This window comes from Patagioenas fasciata, chromosome 12, assembly GCF_037038585.1.
Source record: "Patagioenas fasciata isolate bPatFas1 chromosome 12, bPatFas1.hap1, whole genome shotgun sequence".
Classification (NCBI taxonomy): Eukaryota; Metazoa; Chordata; class Aves; order Columbiformes; family Columbidae; genus Patagioenas; species Patagioenas fasciata.
This window is the reverse complement of record NC_092531.1, coordinates 11,281,800-11,296,435: the sequence shown is the minus strand read 5'-3', so window position 1 is coordinate 11,296,435 and position 14,636 is coordinate 11,281,800. Positions and strand designations below refer to the sequence as shown.

The 14,636-nt window shown below is 39.1% G+C and overlaps 1 protein-coding gene across 4 annotated transcripts in view; it reads right to left on the bottom strand.

The window, feature by feature from the left end:
• The window catches only part of THSD4 (thrombospondin type 1 domain containing 4), a 270,932-nt gene that overhangs the window by 221,905 nt on the left and 34,391 nt on the right, over positions 1 to 14,636 (bottom strand). For all 4 annotated transcript variants that reach the window (XM_071813860.1, XM_065847274.2, XM_071813861.1 and 1 more), the window contains exon 4: positions 9,128 to 9,564. In XM_071813860.1, the coding sequence (XP_071669961.1) occupies positions 9,128 to 9,564 (437 nt within the window). The remainder of the gene's footprint in view (positions 1 to 9,127; positions 9,565 to 14,636) is intronic.

Below are 14,636 nucleotides of genomic sequence, written 5' to 3'. Positions count from 1 at the left end.
AGGCCAAGCCTTTTATTTAATTGCTTCTAATAAAAAGATGTCAATCAAGGACCGTCTATGTTACTTTGCATGGAGAAAGGTCTTCAATATCCCTTCAAGAATTAGAAGTAACAGAAAGGAAAACATATCAAAAAGGCAACAATAAGTAAATCTCACCAGCTCCACCACCTATTAGGCTGTCTGGCTAAACTGTCTAGTATCAAACACAATATTAAAAATCGTTCAGTTCTTTACTGGATTGAAGAAGAAAAAAAGGGAATAATTATACGAGAAAAGTAATCAGCAATATTTGCAGTTAGGATGAAGAGTGCATGTACTATTGACAAGGAAAAGGGGAAAAATGCCACCAAGAACAGAGTTATCATCTAAGGGCAAATTACTGCTTAACATAAAAATATATGTTGAAAAACAAGTAGCAACATTAAGTGTTTCATGTCAGACCCTACCCAGGAGATATCTCTGATCTCTTGGGTTCATCTCAAGTAGAGGCATAACAGCTGTTTAACACAGATCTGGCAATCTTCTTTCTTTGGGCATAATTCTCATACACATACACCCCCTCATGATTGTTCAGACAAATCTGTTCAGCATCTTGATAACAAAAACGATGGGCCCCTTTAAACTTCAGCCAACCTAAATACACCATTGCATTCAAAAATACATTTGCCCTGACAAGTATGAAAAACAGGTTTTGTGCTATAAGGATTGTAGCAAATATTTTAAAATAATGATTACTAGTTAGTATTCCTGTTGGTCTAACTATTAACAATTTATCTCATGCTGAGGATAAGACAGCTGAGAATAGTGAAAATTTGCCCCTTGCAGCACTTTTTGAGTGACAAAAAGGAATTGTGTTGTAGTAACTTTTTCTAATTTTAGCCATAAGCATACATGTGCCTTGGTAGGCAAATAGATGCATTATCACTGCCTCATAGTTTATGCTAAGACCAATGCTTTGAACCTCAAGTGTTCTTGAGGTTCACTAAGAATCAAGTACTTTCAGAGCTGGAGGGCTGGTTATTTATATTTAATAGAAAGCTTCTTTGAAGCAAGGATATGCAGCATCTTTAAAATACACAATTAAGATTACAGATTTCCTGGGCCTCCACCTGTTCTCTGAAGTGCTCTTTATAAAGCTTCTCTCCAACATACATTTTCATTTTTCCCCTTCCTTCATCACTTCCTTTCTCCTTACATTTCTCCCACCATTCTCTAAACAGAGGTTCCTTGGCTCACTTCCAGCTCAAGCATAGCTCATTTTCTTTCTCTTCTGATGTTTGACAGAATAAAGAATGTATTTTACATGAGCTTTGCAGTATTTCATTCAACTTATCTCCTAGTATCAAAATACTTCTCTTGTAAATGAAACACTGAAAGGTTGAACACCAGCAAAACTCTCATTTATGACACAACAGAAGACTTGCTGTTCTACTGTTGCAATGTTTTCTTAGAATGAACTCAAAGAAACTACCAGTTTCCCTAATTTCCAAGTCACAACCTTTCACTCCGTTTCTCAAGGAGTAATGTAAAGTTCTGGGAAGGCACCAGTCTTCAGTCACCGGTTCCACCAGAGATGAGGAGGGAAAACTGCTCAAGAAATGCAAGCTCCACGATATTTTTTCCAAAACTTTCTTTTGTCTCTTGCCAGAAATTATTCCACAAGCCCAGCCACAACAACACTGTAATGAAAGACAACACAATCTCATCACAGAGCATTTGGATAGATGTGAAACCAATGCTCAGCACTTTCTTTTAATTTTGTTGAGAGTTTGGTTGAGTTTGCAGCTTTTTTAAAACCTTCAGAGGATGCTTTATCAGGAATCCTGTCCTGGAATGAACAGATGAGTCCTCCAATGTGCTAAGGAAACTCAGCCCATGGGTGAGCCCTGGCTAAGCGCAGAGGTGGCCTGGGTGCTCAGAGTGTTCTTCAGGCTCTTGCCCCATGTCACTTAAGAATTAAGCAGCTGTCTCTCATCCAGTCTCTCGAGCGTTGCTGGCTGCATTTTTGCCCTGGCAACACAATCAATCCACAGCCAGCACAACTCAAGCTGAACTTAACAGCAATCTACCATCACAAACGGAGGCAAGATAAAAGTGGGAGAAAAGACAAAAAAGTACAAATACGATTTATAGCTTGATTTCCCAAACAATATTCCATATTATGTACCACTGCAAAACATATTTTAAAGTACACTGATTTATGCTTTTGAATTGTAGATATTCATTTCTGTTTAAAAAATCCCGAAGTATATTTCTTTGATTTCCACTAGAAATTCGGTTCTAAAGGAGCTCAGTCCCCTTAGATCCTTATCAAAGTTCTTTGGCTTAAATTTAAGTCCTAGTACCCATTGTGGTTTCAACAGGACTGTACACATGCTTACGTTAGTAGGCCACATCCTCTTTAAATCAACTACATATATTCTAACTTATTTAAATCTATTTCTGTGTCTAAGTATACCAAGGTTTAACCTAGTATTTTAAATAATAGCGAAAGATCTAATTAGTAGCATTACATTATTGTAATTGACACCTTTTAAAGGACACTACTCATTTACATACAGTTCAAGTATTTCATATAGTTAGAGTCGCCTTGATTTTGTTTCTGGAAGTTGCTATTCCTATCAGCAACGAAGTTATTGAAATATTGCTCCAATATTTAAAATATAATTAAGAAAAAAAATAAAGGGAGACCAAGAAGCCTTTGCAGACACAAAATTATAACTACAAATGGAAAAACACAGGTCCTAATTACCTAAGTTTCTGTTAATAGAATAGGTACAGATATATATATTTTTTTAATGTACTTTATTATTTTTATTACTCCTAAAATAGTACCCTTAAAATAATTTCAGATATTTATTTTTAATCCCTGGCACTTCCTCTATAATTCAAAACTGCAACTGGTCCCACAACTGTCCTATCCAACCATTTGCTTTCCAGCCCTCCTACTGCTTTTAATTTTCTTTCGTGTTTTATATATTCACAAAATAAACTGTCTTATCCTGGTCCTGACTGCTATCAAGGTTAAACCTCACAGTATTTCAGCAGACTCTCACAAGTGTCATTTTGAACAAAAATGAATGATTTACTGGTGCTGGGAATGTATTTCCATCTGCTCAGAAGGGAGAGCTCTCAACAGTTGGGTTGATTCACATCAAAAGCCACTACGTATCGCCTCAGTACCGTGCTGTGGCTCGGTGCAGCTTTGCATTCCACACACCCACTTTTCACCAGCTCTAAATCAATCTGGAGAAAATCACTTAAACATGAATGAAAGAAGGGAGCCCTTTGACTCTGTTTTATGTTATGAAAATGCGTGCCTATCTGCTCGCTGACCTAGAAAACAGCTTTAAAACGGTGAGCAGTTATCTTTGTCAAATGTTTGGTCACAAGAGAGTTAAACCACTCCTCCTGGGAGCACATCACACATTGGGAAGAGGATCACAAATTTCTTTTGCCACATTATAGCACATTATTCACACTTCATCAGCACATTTCATTGCAATTAAATCGGTGTAGGCATTCGCTTCATTTTACTGATTTTCATTATGGAACTAACTAGGTTGGTTTACATTTCTGGTAACTTCAGTAAACACACCATGATTTGTAGATATTCACTATTCCCCATGTATGATATAAGCATATGAGTATTAAAACTATATTTGACCTGAAAGTTTCAACTGCTAAAAGACACAGAGTAAGCAATTATAACTAAAAAGTGCATCTTCTGTAGAAAAATGGATTGTATCACAGGAGTGATGTCATTTCTGTATTATAGAAGGGGCAAAAAAATACTTATATTTTTCTGACAGAGCAGAACTAATGAATAGGGTCACTAAGTAAATCACCTCTAGGGAACATGTTTAATTAATTGGATTAATGTACGAGAGATACATGTGGACTATCTGAAATTGAGATTTCCATCCTCAGAGATCACTACTAATACTGCTATCTGGCATAGTTGCAATATGTCCAGCGCAATAACTTAGTATACTGGCTTTTGCTGACCTCCTAGCAAGTGCTGTATAACCTCATTTCTGTCATTTTCCACACCAAGATAGGATTCCACAATTTGAGTCCAAATACTGCAGTCTTCTTTCTCTATGAGTTGAATAACGCCTCTGATCCCAGGAAATTTAATTACAAGTCTACAAGTTTTCCCCCTTAGCTTCATGTTTAAGGTTTGATTGAATGATCTAACCACACAGCTGGCAGGTAAACCAGCAGAAACTCAAAGCAGGGAACGGCATCACTCTGTGGAGATGCATTACAACTGCAATGGGAGCTTCATTGTGCTTCTGCCCCTTCCTAAGCGAGCAATAATTCACTGGTAGAATGCACTGCTCATCACCTGCCTGGACGCAGCAGCCTCCTCACTCCCCCTCCTCTCCTTCAGCCGACCCACTTCAGGAAGGGCTGAAATATTCAGCAGCTGAGATTACAAAAGCTTCTCGGGTGGCTTGTAATTATAGTATCATGTTAGGTTTTTATTTCTGGTAATACCATTCAAAGCATGCTCACAGTAGCATAATAAAAATTGATACTGATTAGGTAATACTAAGTGAGACCTAGAGCCTATCAGGGGGATTAATAAGCAGATGAGGTGGGACAACACAAAGTCAGCCTGAGGCCACAACCAGCCCAGCTCGCTATTCATTTTGCCAGGAAATACCTCACGTGATTTTTATTGCTATTAGAACCTGTTCGGAATTTTATTCCGAAGGAAAATAAACATCTTTCTCATACAGCTTTAAATCCCCCAAGTGCTACCAAAATGAATTCTTTGATTACTGCTGCTGCTTTCAGATTTTTCTGGACAATTTATCCTCAGAAAAGGATCAAGTCCTTCTCCCTCTGTCTTCCTCCTGCATACACACCAAGCCACAGTAAGCTTTTATAACCATACTGGGTTTGGGGTAAAATGCATGATATTTTCATTCTGTTAGAGAAATAATGAAAGCATGATGGCTAAGTACATGAGCTGGGTTTAATTCCAAATATTAAGAAAAGCAAACACCCATGCCAATAAATATAAAGACTCAAAACTTGAGAATAGAATACTTTCTTGAACCTGAAGGTCCAGCAATCACACACTTGTCCACCTCTGTGAACTGGAACTGACTAGAACAGGTCACAAAAAAATACATGAGAACATGCAGCTAAAGATGCTTAAATTGGTTAAGGAAATAACAACTGAATTGTCCCTTTAAAGGTTAATTGTAGACCTGCCAGCTGAGTGACCTACATTTGCCTGGTCAAAGCATCTGTGAGAGAGGGCAAAAGAAATACTTTGAGAAAGGAAATTCTGTTTTAACATTAAACGATCCACTCTTCCTTTCCATTGCTCACAGGCCTAGAAATGCAAACTGACTCTATCCAGGGTACAAAGCAGCACAGCAGACTTTCACATCAGCTGCTGGCAGCAGAATAAAGTCCACAGAGCCACAGCCATGTGAGAAGTTGATGATTTTTGGATTATTTCCTCAGTGAAAATCTTTCATTTCTCTTCCGAATCAAAAAAGAGCTTTAGGGAAGCCCTTTCCTTATTACCATATTTCTTTACACTTGCACTGTTTATGCAAGCCTGCTTTACTTATGTCATTAGTCTGGTGATAAATGTATTTTTTTGTTTCTGCTCCTGAGAACCACATATAAAGTACACATTGCGCTTATAGAAACGGACACTGAGGTTTTGCTGCTCCACCATGAAAGCCCACGCCCAGAGAAAGTGAAGGTGGTTGTTGTAAGCACTCTAACACTCAGCACATCTATATAAAATGGCAGGTTTGTCTTCTCTATCACCAAAATAAAGTAATGGAAACACAACATTTAAGAAGTACTAAAACCTAGCCCATGAATTATATTTCCTTTTCAGATGTGTTTTCTCTCTTAAAGCATGTTATCCTTTCTCATGTCCTTATTACTTTTCCATATGTGCCTCTCGATAAAGATGTCTAAATGCTTTGATATTTTTTCCCTATCTTCTCGTTCCTGTTTGTTCTTATCGCATGGTATGCTCCATGCATTTTCTGTAGGTGAACTGAAAACCAAGGCCATGCTGATGGGAACTGAACTCCCAAAGCTGAGCAGAGCTTTGCCAGTGGACAACCAAGTGACCCATCAGTTTTCATTTTGTGTTTCCATCCTCATTCCAGTGACTGACTATGATTTCTAAACACATTTCAATTATGCAAGAACTCTACTTACGGCACTATGATAAAAAGGGACACACTTAAACTTTTTAAATTAGGCTTCTAATCATACGTACCTCAAATCTCTCCCTGAGCTTCATGTGCAGGCCTGGTTTCTAAAGCCCAGCTGAATCACATGGGAAATAACTTTCAAAAGCTGAAAATGTGGATATCCTCTTCACAGACAAAGTACGTAAAAATTTATTCCATATAAATCATATTTTGAATTTTGCCAAAGAAACTGAACAGTTCTTTGTCAGCTGCCTGGAAGCAGGTAGAGAACTTTTCCACTTGTTGCTAAATGATACAAACACATTTGGCCTCTTTGCTATTGCTGTCAAAATGGATTTGCCTTGGAAGCCAGCCAGTTTCATCTTACTGTGTTATCAAACGTGAGCTTATCTCAGCCACAAATGCCCATTCCTCTTTTATTGTTTTATGGAAGTCTGCTAAAATTACAGCTTCTATATAAAGTGCAGTGCAGTAAAAGAGAATATCCCAAAACATTTACACTGACTGTACATATTGTGAAAACACAGATATGATATTTTTAACAGCCTGACACCAATTTCCAACAGTACCCATTTAGTGAACATCAAGCACTGTTCTACAGTATAAAAATCATATCTAGAGTAACCTACATTTTGAAATCCATTTTCCACATATTTGATAGGACCGGTCCTTTCTTTTGTAAAGAAGGTTTGTACTTCAGATTTTCTGTGTTAAGGAAAATTATTAGGTTTGTCATTCTAATAATTTCATTTTCAAACAACGTTTTTTGTTCTCATTCTGTTTTTACAGTCACCACCAAAGAATCTGAAAGTTATGCACTACAACAGGCTTTAACGCCACCAGGGACCCTCCTAACACAAGATGGAAATAACTTATTACGCAAATGAGATTAAAACACTGACCTTGAATCCACAGTGTTTTGCCAAGGGGCAGTGTATGTGTGGGTGGAAAATCGACTGCGGTACGGAAGTTTGCACTGTGCTTAGGAAAGCACAAGAATTTTCAAAAGCAAAGGCCTCCATCATCCAGGGGACACATAATGAGCATTATGAACATTTTAATATTTCATATGGCAAAGCATTTATTAGCAAAGAACATCACTTCACTTCTGCACACAGTCAATGCTATTTTCTGCCCACTGTCCTCTCATGTCCCAGCCACAAGTGCAGGGCTGGTTCCACACTGTTCTGTTTCTCCTGGCCTGCAGAGGCCACCAGAGCAGCAAGGGAGAGCGGGCGGGCGGCCGCCCAGGGTGCCAGCAGCCTGGCAGCCGCTCAGTTGCCCTGGCCAGGCCAGCTGGGATTCCCTCGGAGACCGAGGGTGCCAAGGGGCTGGAGCAAACAGGCTTTGGATGACTTTGTGCTGATGGTTCAAGGCCAAGCTTCCAGTATTAGTAATAACCCAGCTATGTACAACCTGTATCTCTTATGCTGCGCAGCTGAGAACAGAAGGGCATTGTAGTAAATGATTAAGTAAGAAAACAGAAAAAGAAATATGACTTCTGCCTCAATGCAGTCATGTTAACACTGCTACTACAAGCCTGCCTCTGGCATTCTCTGATTCTTTAGAAGATCACCAGTGTAGTATTGAAGTTAAACTCCATAGGTCTAGGCTACCCATTTGCACAGGTTTGAAAGAAAGACAAAGCAGTGATTGAAGGAAACGGCCAACACGTAGAAAGATCAACATCTGAACAGCTGGTCCTACTTTTTGAAATTTATGCTTCACTGAGGCAAACAGAGGCTCACAGGATAATTTCTATTTTCAAATATTCTTCTGGATGGAGAGTTTCTTGCAGGGGCTGAGGATGTCTTTGTCACCAGCAACAGAGAGTCCTACTGTCTTATTGCAGTCAGGCTGGAATATTGCCTCAAGGTAACATTCTTCTTTTTGTTTGGGTCAGCAAGATGTCTTTAAAAAAAGAATTACAGTTGAGTGCTTCACCTAAGAATCTTAAAGAAGCAGATGATATGAAGGAGGGGGGTTTGGTGCTGGGTTTTGGGTCCTTTTGGTTTGTTTGGGGTTTTTTGTTAACTACCCCCAAAAATCTCTCCATGCATCTCTGAAAAGAGGGCTGGGAGGGAAAGAATCGGAGAACTCCCACCTGCTAGAAAATATATTCTGAGGAAAGAGAGAGGGATTTCAGGAGCACTCCCTCTCAGGGCATCTCCATGCTCGTTTTCCTCACACATACATAAAAAGACCTTAGAGATTGGTATCTAAGAAGAGAATAAAGTGTTTCTCCAGAAATTGTAGAAATGGAATTAATTGTGACAGCACAGTTCCACCCAGCCTTAGAACTGGACAGCTAATATTATGAAACTGATACAAACAAATACAGTGTTTCAAATCTTCTATGTATTAAACAACCATATTTTTAGTTTCAAAAATTTTGCTAAAAGAAGCGGTAGAAAACAAAAAAGTGAAAAAAGAAAACAAAAAGCCCATAAATCAAAACTCTCTGAAAAATACAAAACAAAACTAGAGTTTTGACTAGAAAAGTTGGCCATTCTTTATGAAAGAAGTTTGATGAATCTTTTTTACAATCTATTAAAATCAGAATGGCCAAAGTTAAGAATTCATTATAGAGCTGTTATTTGTTCTGATTTCTATTATTATGGTGAAGATGAAAACGTCAAATGAGAGTGTAGCAATATATCAATAAATCATAAAACAAATCTTAAACAGAAATAGGATCAGCTGCCTTGTACAACTGTAGAAATACTATATCTGTCCTTGGATATTATCATGTAAGTAGTCAACAGGGAGGAGAGCCTTCCACAGAAGATGGTAAACATTGCAAAACTCAGCCTTAGTCTTTAATAACTTTTCCATAAGTATTTAAAACATACCAACTCTAATCTGACATATCATTCTTAACATACATAATTCATAGCAAGAATAAAACGTGTATAGACACATACCTCTTTTCTGGCTTGGCGTTCTGCCTCTGGGACTGAGAATGTCTGCTGCCCCTCAGTGCTCCTCTGCTCAGATGGCTGTTGTTGTGGCCCCCGGAGGAAGCAGAGGCTCGAAGGCCAGCCCAAAGCTGCTCTTCATTCCTGTGAAGCGGCACAGATGTTCGGATGGCAGAAATGACATGGCCGGGATAGGCAGTCAGCGAGTCCTCGCGGTGGCGGGAATTCTGATGAGCTCTCTCCGAGGCTGGGTACTGCCGCCCTGGCCTCCGGTAGCCCCGGTCACGATAATAGGCAGGGAGGCAGGGCCGCGTTTGCTCCATCACGCCGCCGCTGCAGCTTCGGGAGCAGGCAGACCAGGGTCCCCAGCTTCCCCACACACCTGGGATGCCGGCACTGCTGTCCTCAGGTGCATCGCTTTGCTCTTCTATCCTCTGGGGAACCTGCAGGCACAACAGATTGCCTTAGGAACAAGAGCTCACACTGTAATACAAGGGGAGCACTAATATTCTTTTTAAGTCATTCACTCTGCAGTCACAAGTGAAACCACACAATATAGGAAGTAACTTGTCTTCTTCATTCCCTGTCAAGGAGCTGCCTATTCCACCAGTACAGGAGGAGATCTCCTACCACTATTTAACCATTCAAACCACAAGTATTTTTTGGACTATCTGGAATAGAATAAATTTTCTTTAGTTCTCAGTAATGGAAAACACTGAGTAATGCAAATCTTGAAAATGCAGACATTGAAAATTGTTAGAATATTAGCAAAGTCAGAAGGTAAGTTCATATTTGGTGATGAACTTGGGTCAACAGACATTGACTGCTCTCTTCTACTCTGGCGGCTTAACAATGGAGATTGCTAGTGGTTGCAATAACATTTCAGGAACTCACATCTAATGTGGAGCTTCTTAGGAAAGAGAATAGGCTGATTCCCAACCAGCTAAAAATACTGCAACGGCTAATTCTTATATTTGTACATTTTCCCCACCTCTCCATATTAATGCTTCAAGGAAAAGAGAGATTCAAGATGATCTGCCCAGTCCTACATTCATAGAAATCCCCAACAAATTCACTGAAAAGACAGGACAAATTGTCAGTCTCAGGTGTGCAGTGGCACTTAGCCCACAGTCACCATTCAGCAGCACAGGGCAAGTGAAACAAAGAACAATCCCAAAGAGAGGGGGGTTTCACTTGAAGGAAGCTAGGAAGGATTAGGAAAGGCTGGACTGTTACTGTAAGGAGGGTTAACCCTTCAAGCTGTGGTCAAATATATGAATACCTTGTGGTTGGCAAGGTATCAGCACAGCCCATAAGTTACAACCACCCACCCCCATCTCCCTGTGGAGTTGTGCCCCAAGCTTTACCCACCCCTGGTGCTAGACATAGTCAGGATTTCACAGTGTTTCGCACTGGGCAGAGTGCTGAGCTTTGTTGCACAGAAAATTAGATCAATTTTCATTAAACGCATAATTTTTCTATCATTTTCCTAGTCCAACTGGCTGAATCAGAGGTTTAGGTTTACAAAGCAGGCTTCCAATGTCTGATTCTCACAATTATTAATATGCAGAGCATTATTTTAAATTAGTATATTTTAATAGTTTATTTATATTCTGAATAATGTTTATACCAACAAGCAAACATGCATATGATTTCCATTAGGAGACAAAATATGCACTGTCCACAAACAAATGCATGCCGTACCTCTCCAGCCCTATTCAAGTGTGTAGCTACCTCGAAACGGAGCTTTGGCAAGACAGCCTTGTCTGCATATATGTCACTTCTCCCCCTTCAAAGGGTGACCTCCTAACCACCTAACTTCCATTAACAGCTTTGCCTCAAACGTTGTTGTATAATAGCAAAAGATTGACCTCTAGTCGCAGCAAACACGCACGGTGACTGCGGGAGCTGCGAGGCACTCACGGCAGAGCCAGGCAGCACGGAGCAGCTGGCTATCGCGTGGCAGGAACGGGTTCGATGCACCGTTCCCATACGGAGAGCCACGCCAGCGCAGGGCTTGTGGTGCTGCTGTACAATAGTCAGTTGTGGTCTACATAATCTGAAACACTTCCCCCCTCTGAGGCTGCTCTCACACTTTCATCACCAACCACAGGAAAAACTGCATTTAATTATAAGTTGTGTATAATAAAAGGCATCTGCATTAGTGTGATATGTTACCCATTTCTCCAACATTATTTGAAAACAGGAGCAGATGTCTCTGTATTTAATATGTCTTTTTTTTTCCCCTCTGGGTATCCCCTTTGGCATCAGCCTTTTCAATCCAACAGCCTGGACAACCTAATACCACATAATGTCAAAATTATGAATAACATGAAACAAGGTCTTGGTTTCTGGCTGTTATATTTGCTTTCATACCCAATAACAGAACACTACTGGCTCACAACTTGACCAGCTAAACAAGATATTCTTCAGTTTTTGATTTTTTTCAGTGGATATTCACTGTTCAAACATACACTACACATTAATGCAGCTCTACCACAAATATGAAATTACAACGGTTACAAGGAGACACTCTTCTGGGCTGAGCCCAGTTTGCAGTAAAATCTACTTATTATAAGGGTAATAGTCCTTTGTTATCAGACAAGTCAGGTTTCATTTGTCTGGACTATTCTATAATGGTTCACTACACTTTGACGCTCATGCAGGTAACAACTAAAATCCATTAGTTTGCAAGCAACTCAAGTCACCATCAACATAAGAAATATTTCATTATGCAGAAACAGAAACTGATATAATGGTGACAAGTGTTGACCTGTTTCAGAGAGAATTTTGTGGCTGCCAAACTTCACTGAAGGAATAATTGTTTCAGATAAAATGATACTTTAAATGACTGAAGGCAATGTAAAGTAATTTTGCACCCCTTAAACTTCACAGTGTAAGAGTTCTAGATGTAGCACAAGAAGGTTTAATCTAGCTAGTTAAGTAAAAACACAATCATAAAACTAACCAAAAAGCAAAAATATAATGCCTTATACTGATGTATGAATTCATCAATACTACTTAGTTATGACAAAATTCTGAAATGGGAGTTTTCAGTAGCAAAACAGGTTATGCACTTCTACTTTTCCTTGAAGTCTCAGTTTTCTTACATTGAGAAAGATAGGGGTTACAGTGAAATCTTTACAGAACATGACATGTGATTAATGGCATAATCTACTCAGCAAAACCTACTACAAAGGACTGAATAAATTGAAGATGCTTAGTTTAAGGAATGGAAAACAAAGGGGGCAATAATGAGCCTTCCAAACAGTTTTCATAAATAAATAAAAAGAGCTGTTCATTTTATCCTTGCAGCAAATAGTTCTCCATGTTTATAGCCAACACACAAGTAACAGTGGATTTAAATTTAATCAGAGGTGGTCCAAATTAGCTAGTAGGAAAAACTACTTAGTGGGAAGGCAAACAAAGCACAAGAACAAATTGCCTGAGGAGATCCTGGCAGAGGGAGGCAGATCCCAAACTTCTCCCAGGAACAACTAAGGCCCGAGTGATCCTTCCCCAGGGCAGAGGAGCAGAGCTACGGGACTCAGAGGTCACTTCCCCACCTTTGGTGCTGTGATGTCCGAGTCACTCTGGACAGGAGTAATGATTCTAGAATAGCCCTAGGATACAGCCAAAACTACAGGTAGCTAGGGGAGACAGCTGCAGTATTCCAGAACATCTCAGAAACACTGCAGAGTTGGAGATCCCTGACATGAGGTCCCTCCTCCTCTGCCTTCAGGAATCACCCATTACACAGCACACTTTCTAAAGGGAAGAGTTTGAGCCTGCACTGGGGAAGAAGGGAAACATACTGAATTTTCCTTGCCAAGTTCAGTCTTGAAAGCAATTAATAGAATCACATAGCCTGCAAAACCAAGAGATCAACTAACCCATTTAATCTACTTTCCATGGTTCATGATTGATTCCTCCCCTAGGTGATGCAGCAATATTCATCCTAACTAAAAATGCACCATCAAAAAGATTTCTCTCTACTGCAAGTTAATTAACAACCAAGTATTTTGCTCTACAAATTCGAACTATTTTTCCCCTTAATTTCACCCCATAATTCGAGCCCTTTCTTTCTTTCCTATACATTTTTCAGTTATCTGGCAGGACAAGGTTTGTAAGTGGAAGTAATAAATTTCACTAGGTACAGCTGTATAGTGAACAATGTGTATTTTGCTAGCTTGCTACTTCTATAAATCAAAGCTGCATTACATTCAGGTTTTATTCTAACAGTTATCTTTTTAAAATTAGTTTCTAAAGCAGTTTGGGTTTTCTTTGCTTTTCAAAGACATCATTCATACATAGAACAAATAGAGGAGGTCAATGTATAAAAAGTATATAAAGACCAAAACTTCAGAAACTAGACACTTTTTTACCTAAATGAACCTGGCAGAACTGAAAACAAACAAAAAGCCAGAAAAGCACCCTTAAGTCATCAGAAATGATCTGTTTTAATCAGAACCAGTTAGAAGCTCAGAACTTCTCAATATTGGGATCATTCAATTAGAAATAATTTGAGAAGAAAACATCAAAAGCAGCTAAAAGTCTGTTTCAGGCACAGTGAAGCAGATAAGAGAATTCCCAAAAATCTTAAAAAAAAAAAAATCACTGTGGCCAGGCAGTCCACGGAACAATGGCATTACAATTTTATCTTTGTAAGAGATACTAAGAACCTCTCTGTTTCCTGGAGGTTTGGATTCTTCCCCCTGCCCCCAACCTGCATATCATGGGTATTAAATTGAAAACCCTGAAAGCAGAATACTTTAGAATACTACATCTCTTGCTTCCTTAATTACATCCACTATTTTCGGGGTGGGGGGGAGAAATATAAATCTACCTTTATATTCTTTATTGCTTACTTCCAAAGTTTAAGGATTTCAGACATTTAAAGTTACCCTGTAGAATTTTAACATGTTAATAGCTTTTAAGTAGACTAATTCTCCATTAAATCACTGCCTAATGTTGTCATTCCTGCAGCTTTAGACTTAAGCATTGAGTTTTTCCTCACTTTCACTATATTACAACCCTAGATCTTATTGAATTAAATATGCTACCAGTAGGCTGACACAGATTGCATGTTAAATAGAAAAGCAGTTCATCTTGAATTCATATAATTCAGCAATCGCTCTGATCCTGAATCAAAAATTCCAGCAGTACCAAGGAATGCACAAGCGCCCCTGTCAGAATTTAGAAATGAGATCTGCATCTCGGGATTTCGGCAGCAGTTGCTGAAACTATACTGTGTAAGAATGTCCCTGAAGAAGAAATATCATTTCAACTGAAAGCCACAAATATTTCAAATCCAACTAGCTGTGCATGAAGACAATGACTGACAAAGCAGTACTGATCTGACGCACACTGATTTTTAAATACTGTTGTATACTTCATCCTCTTAAACTATAGTTTACATACAAACTAACTGTTCAGAAAAGGAGGAAAAAAGTGGATATATCAGAGGCCCATTTAACCCACTATTATATTTCTGACTGTGTGGAAGAAGAAAAGG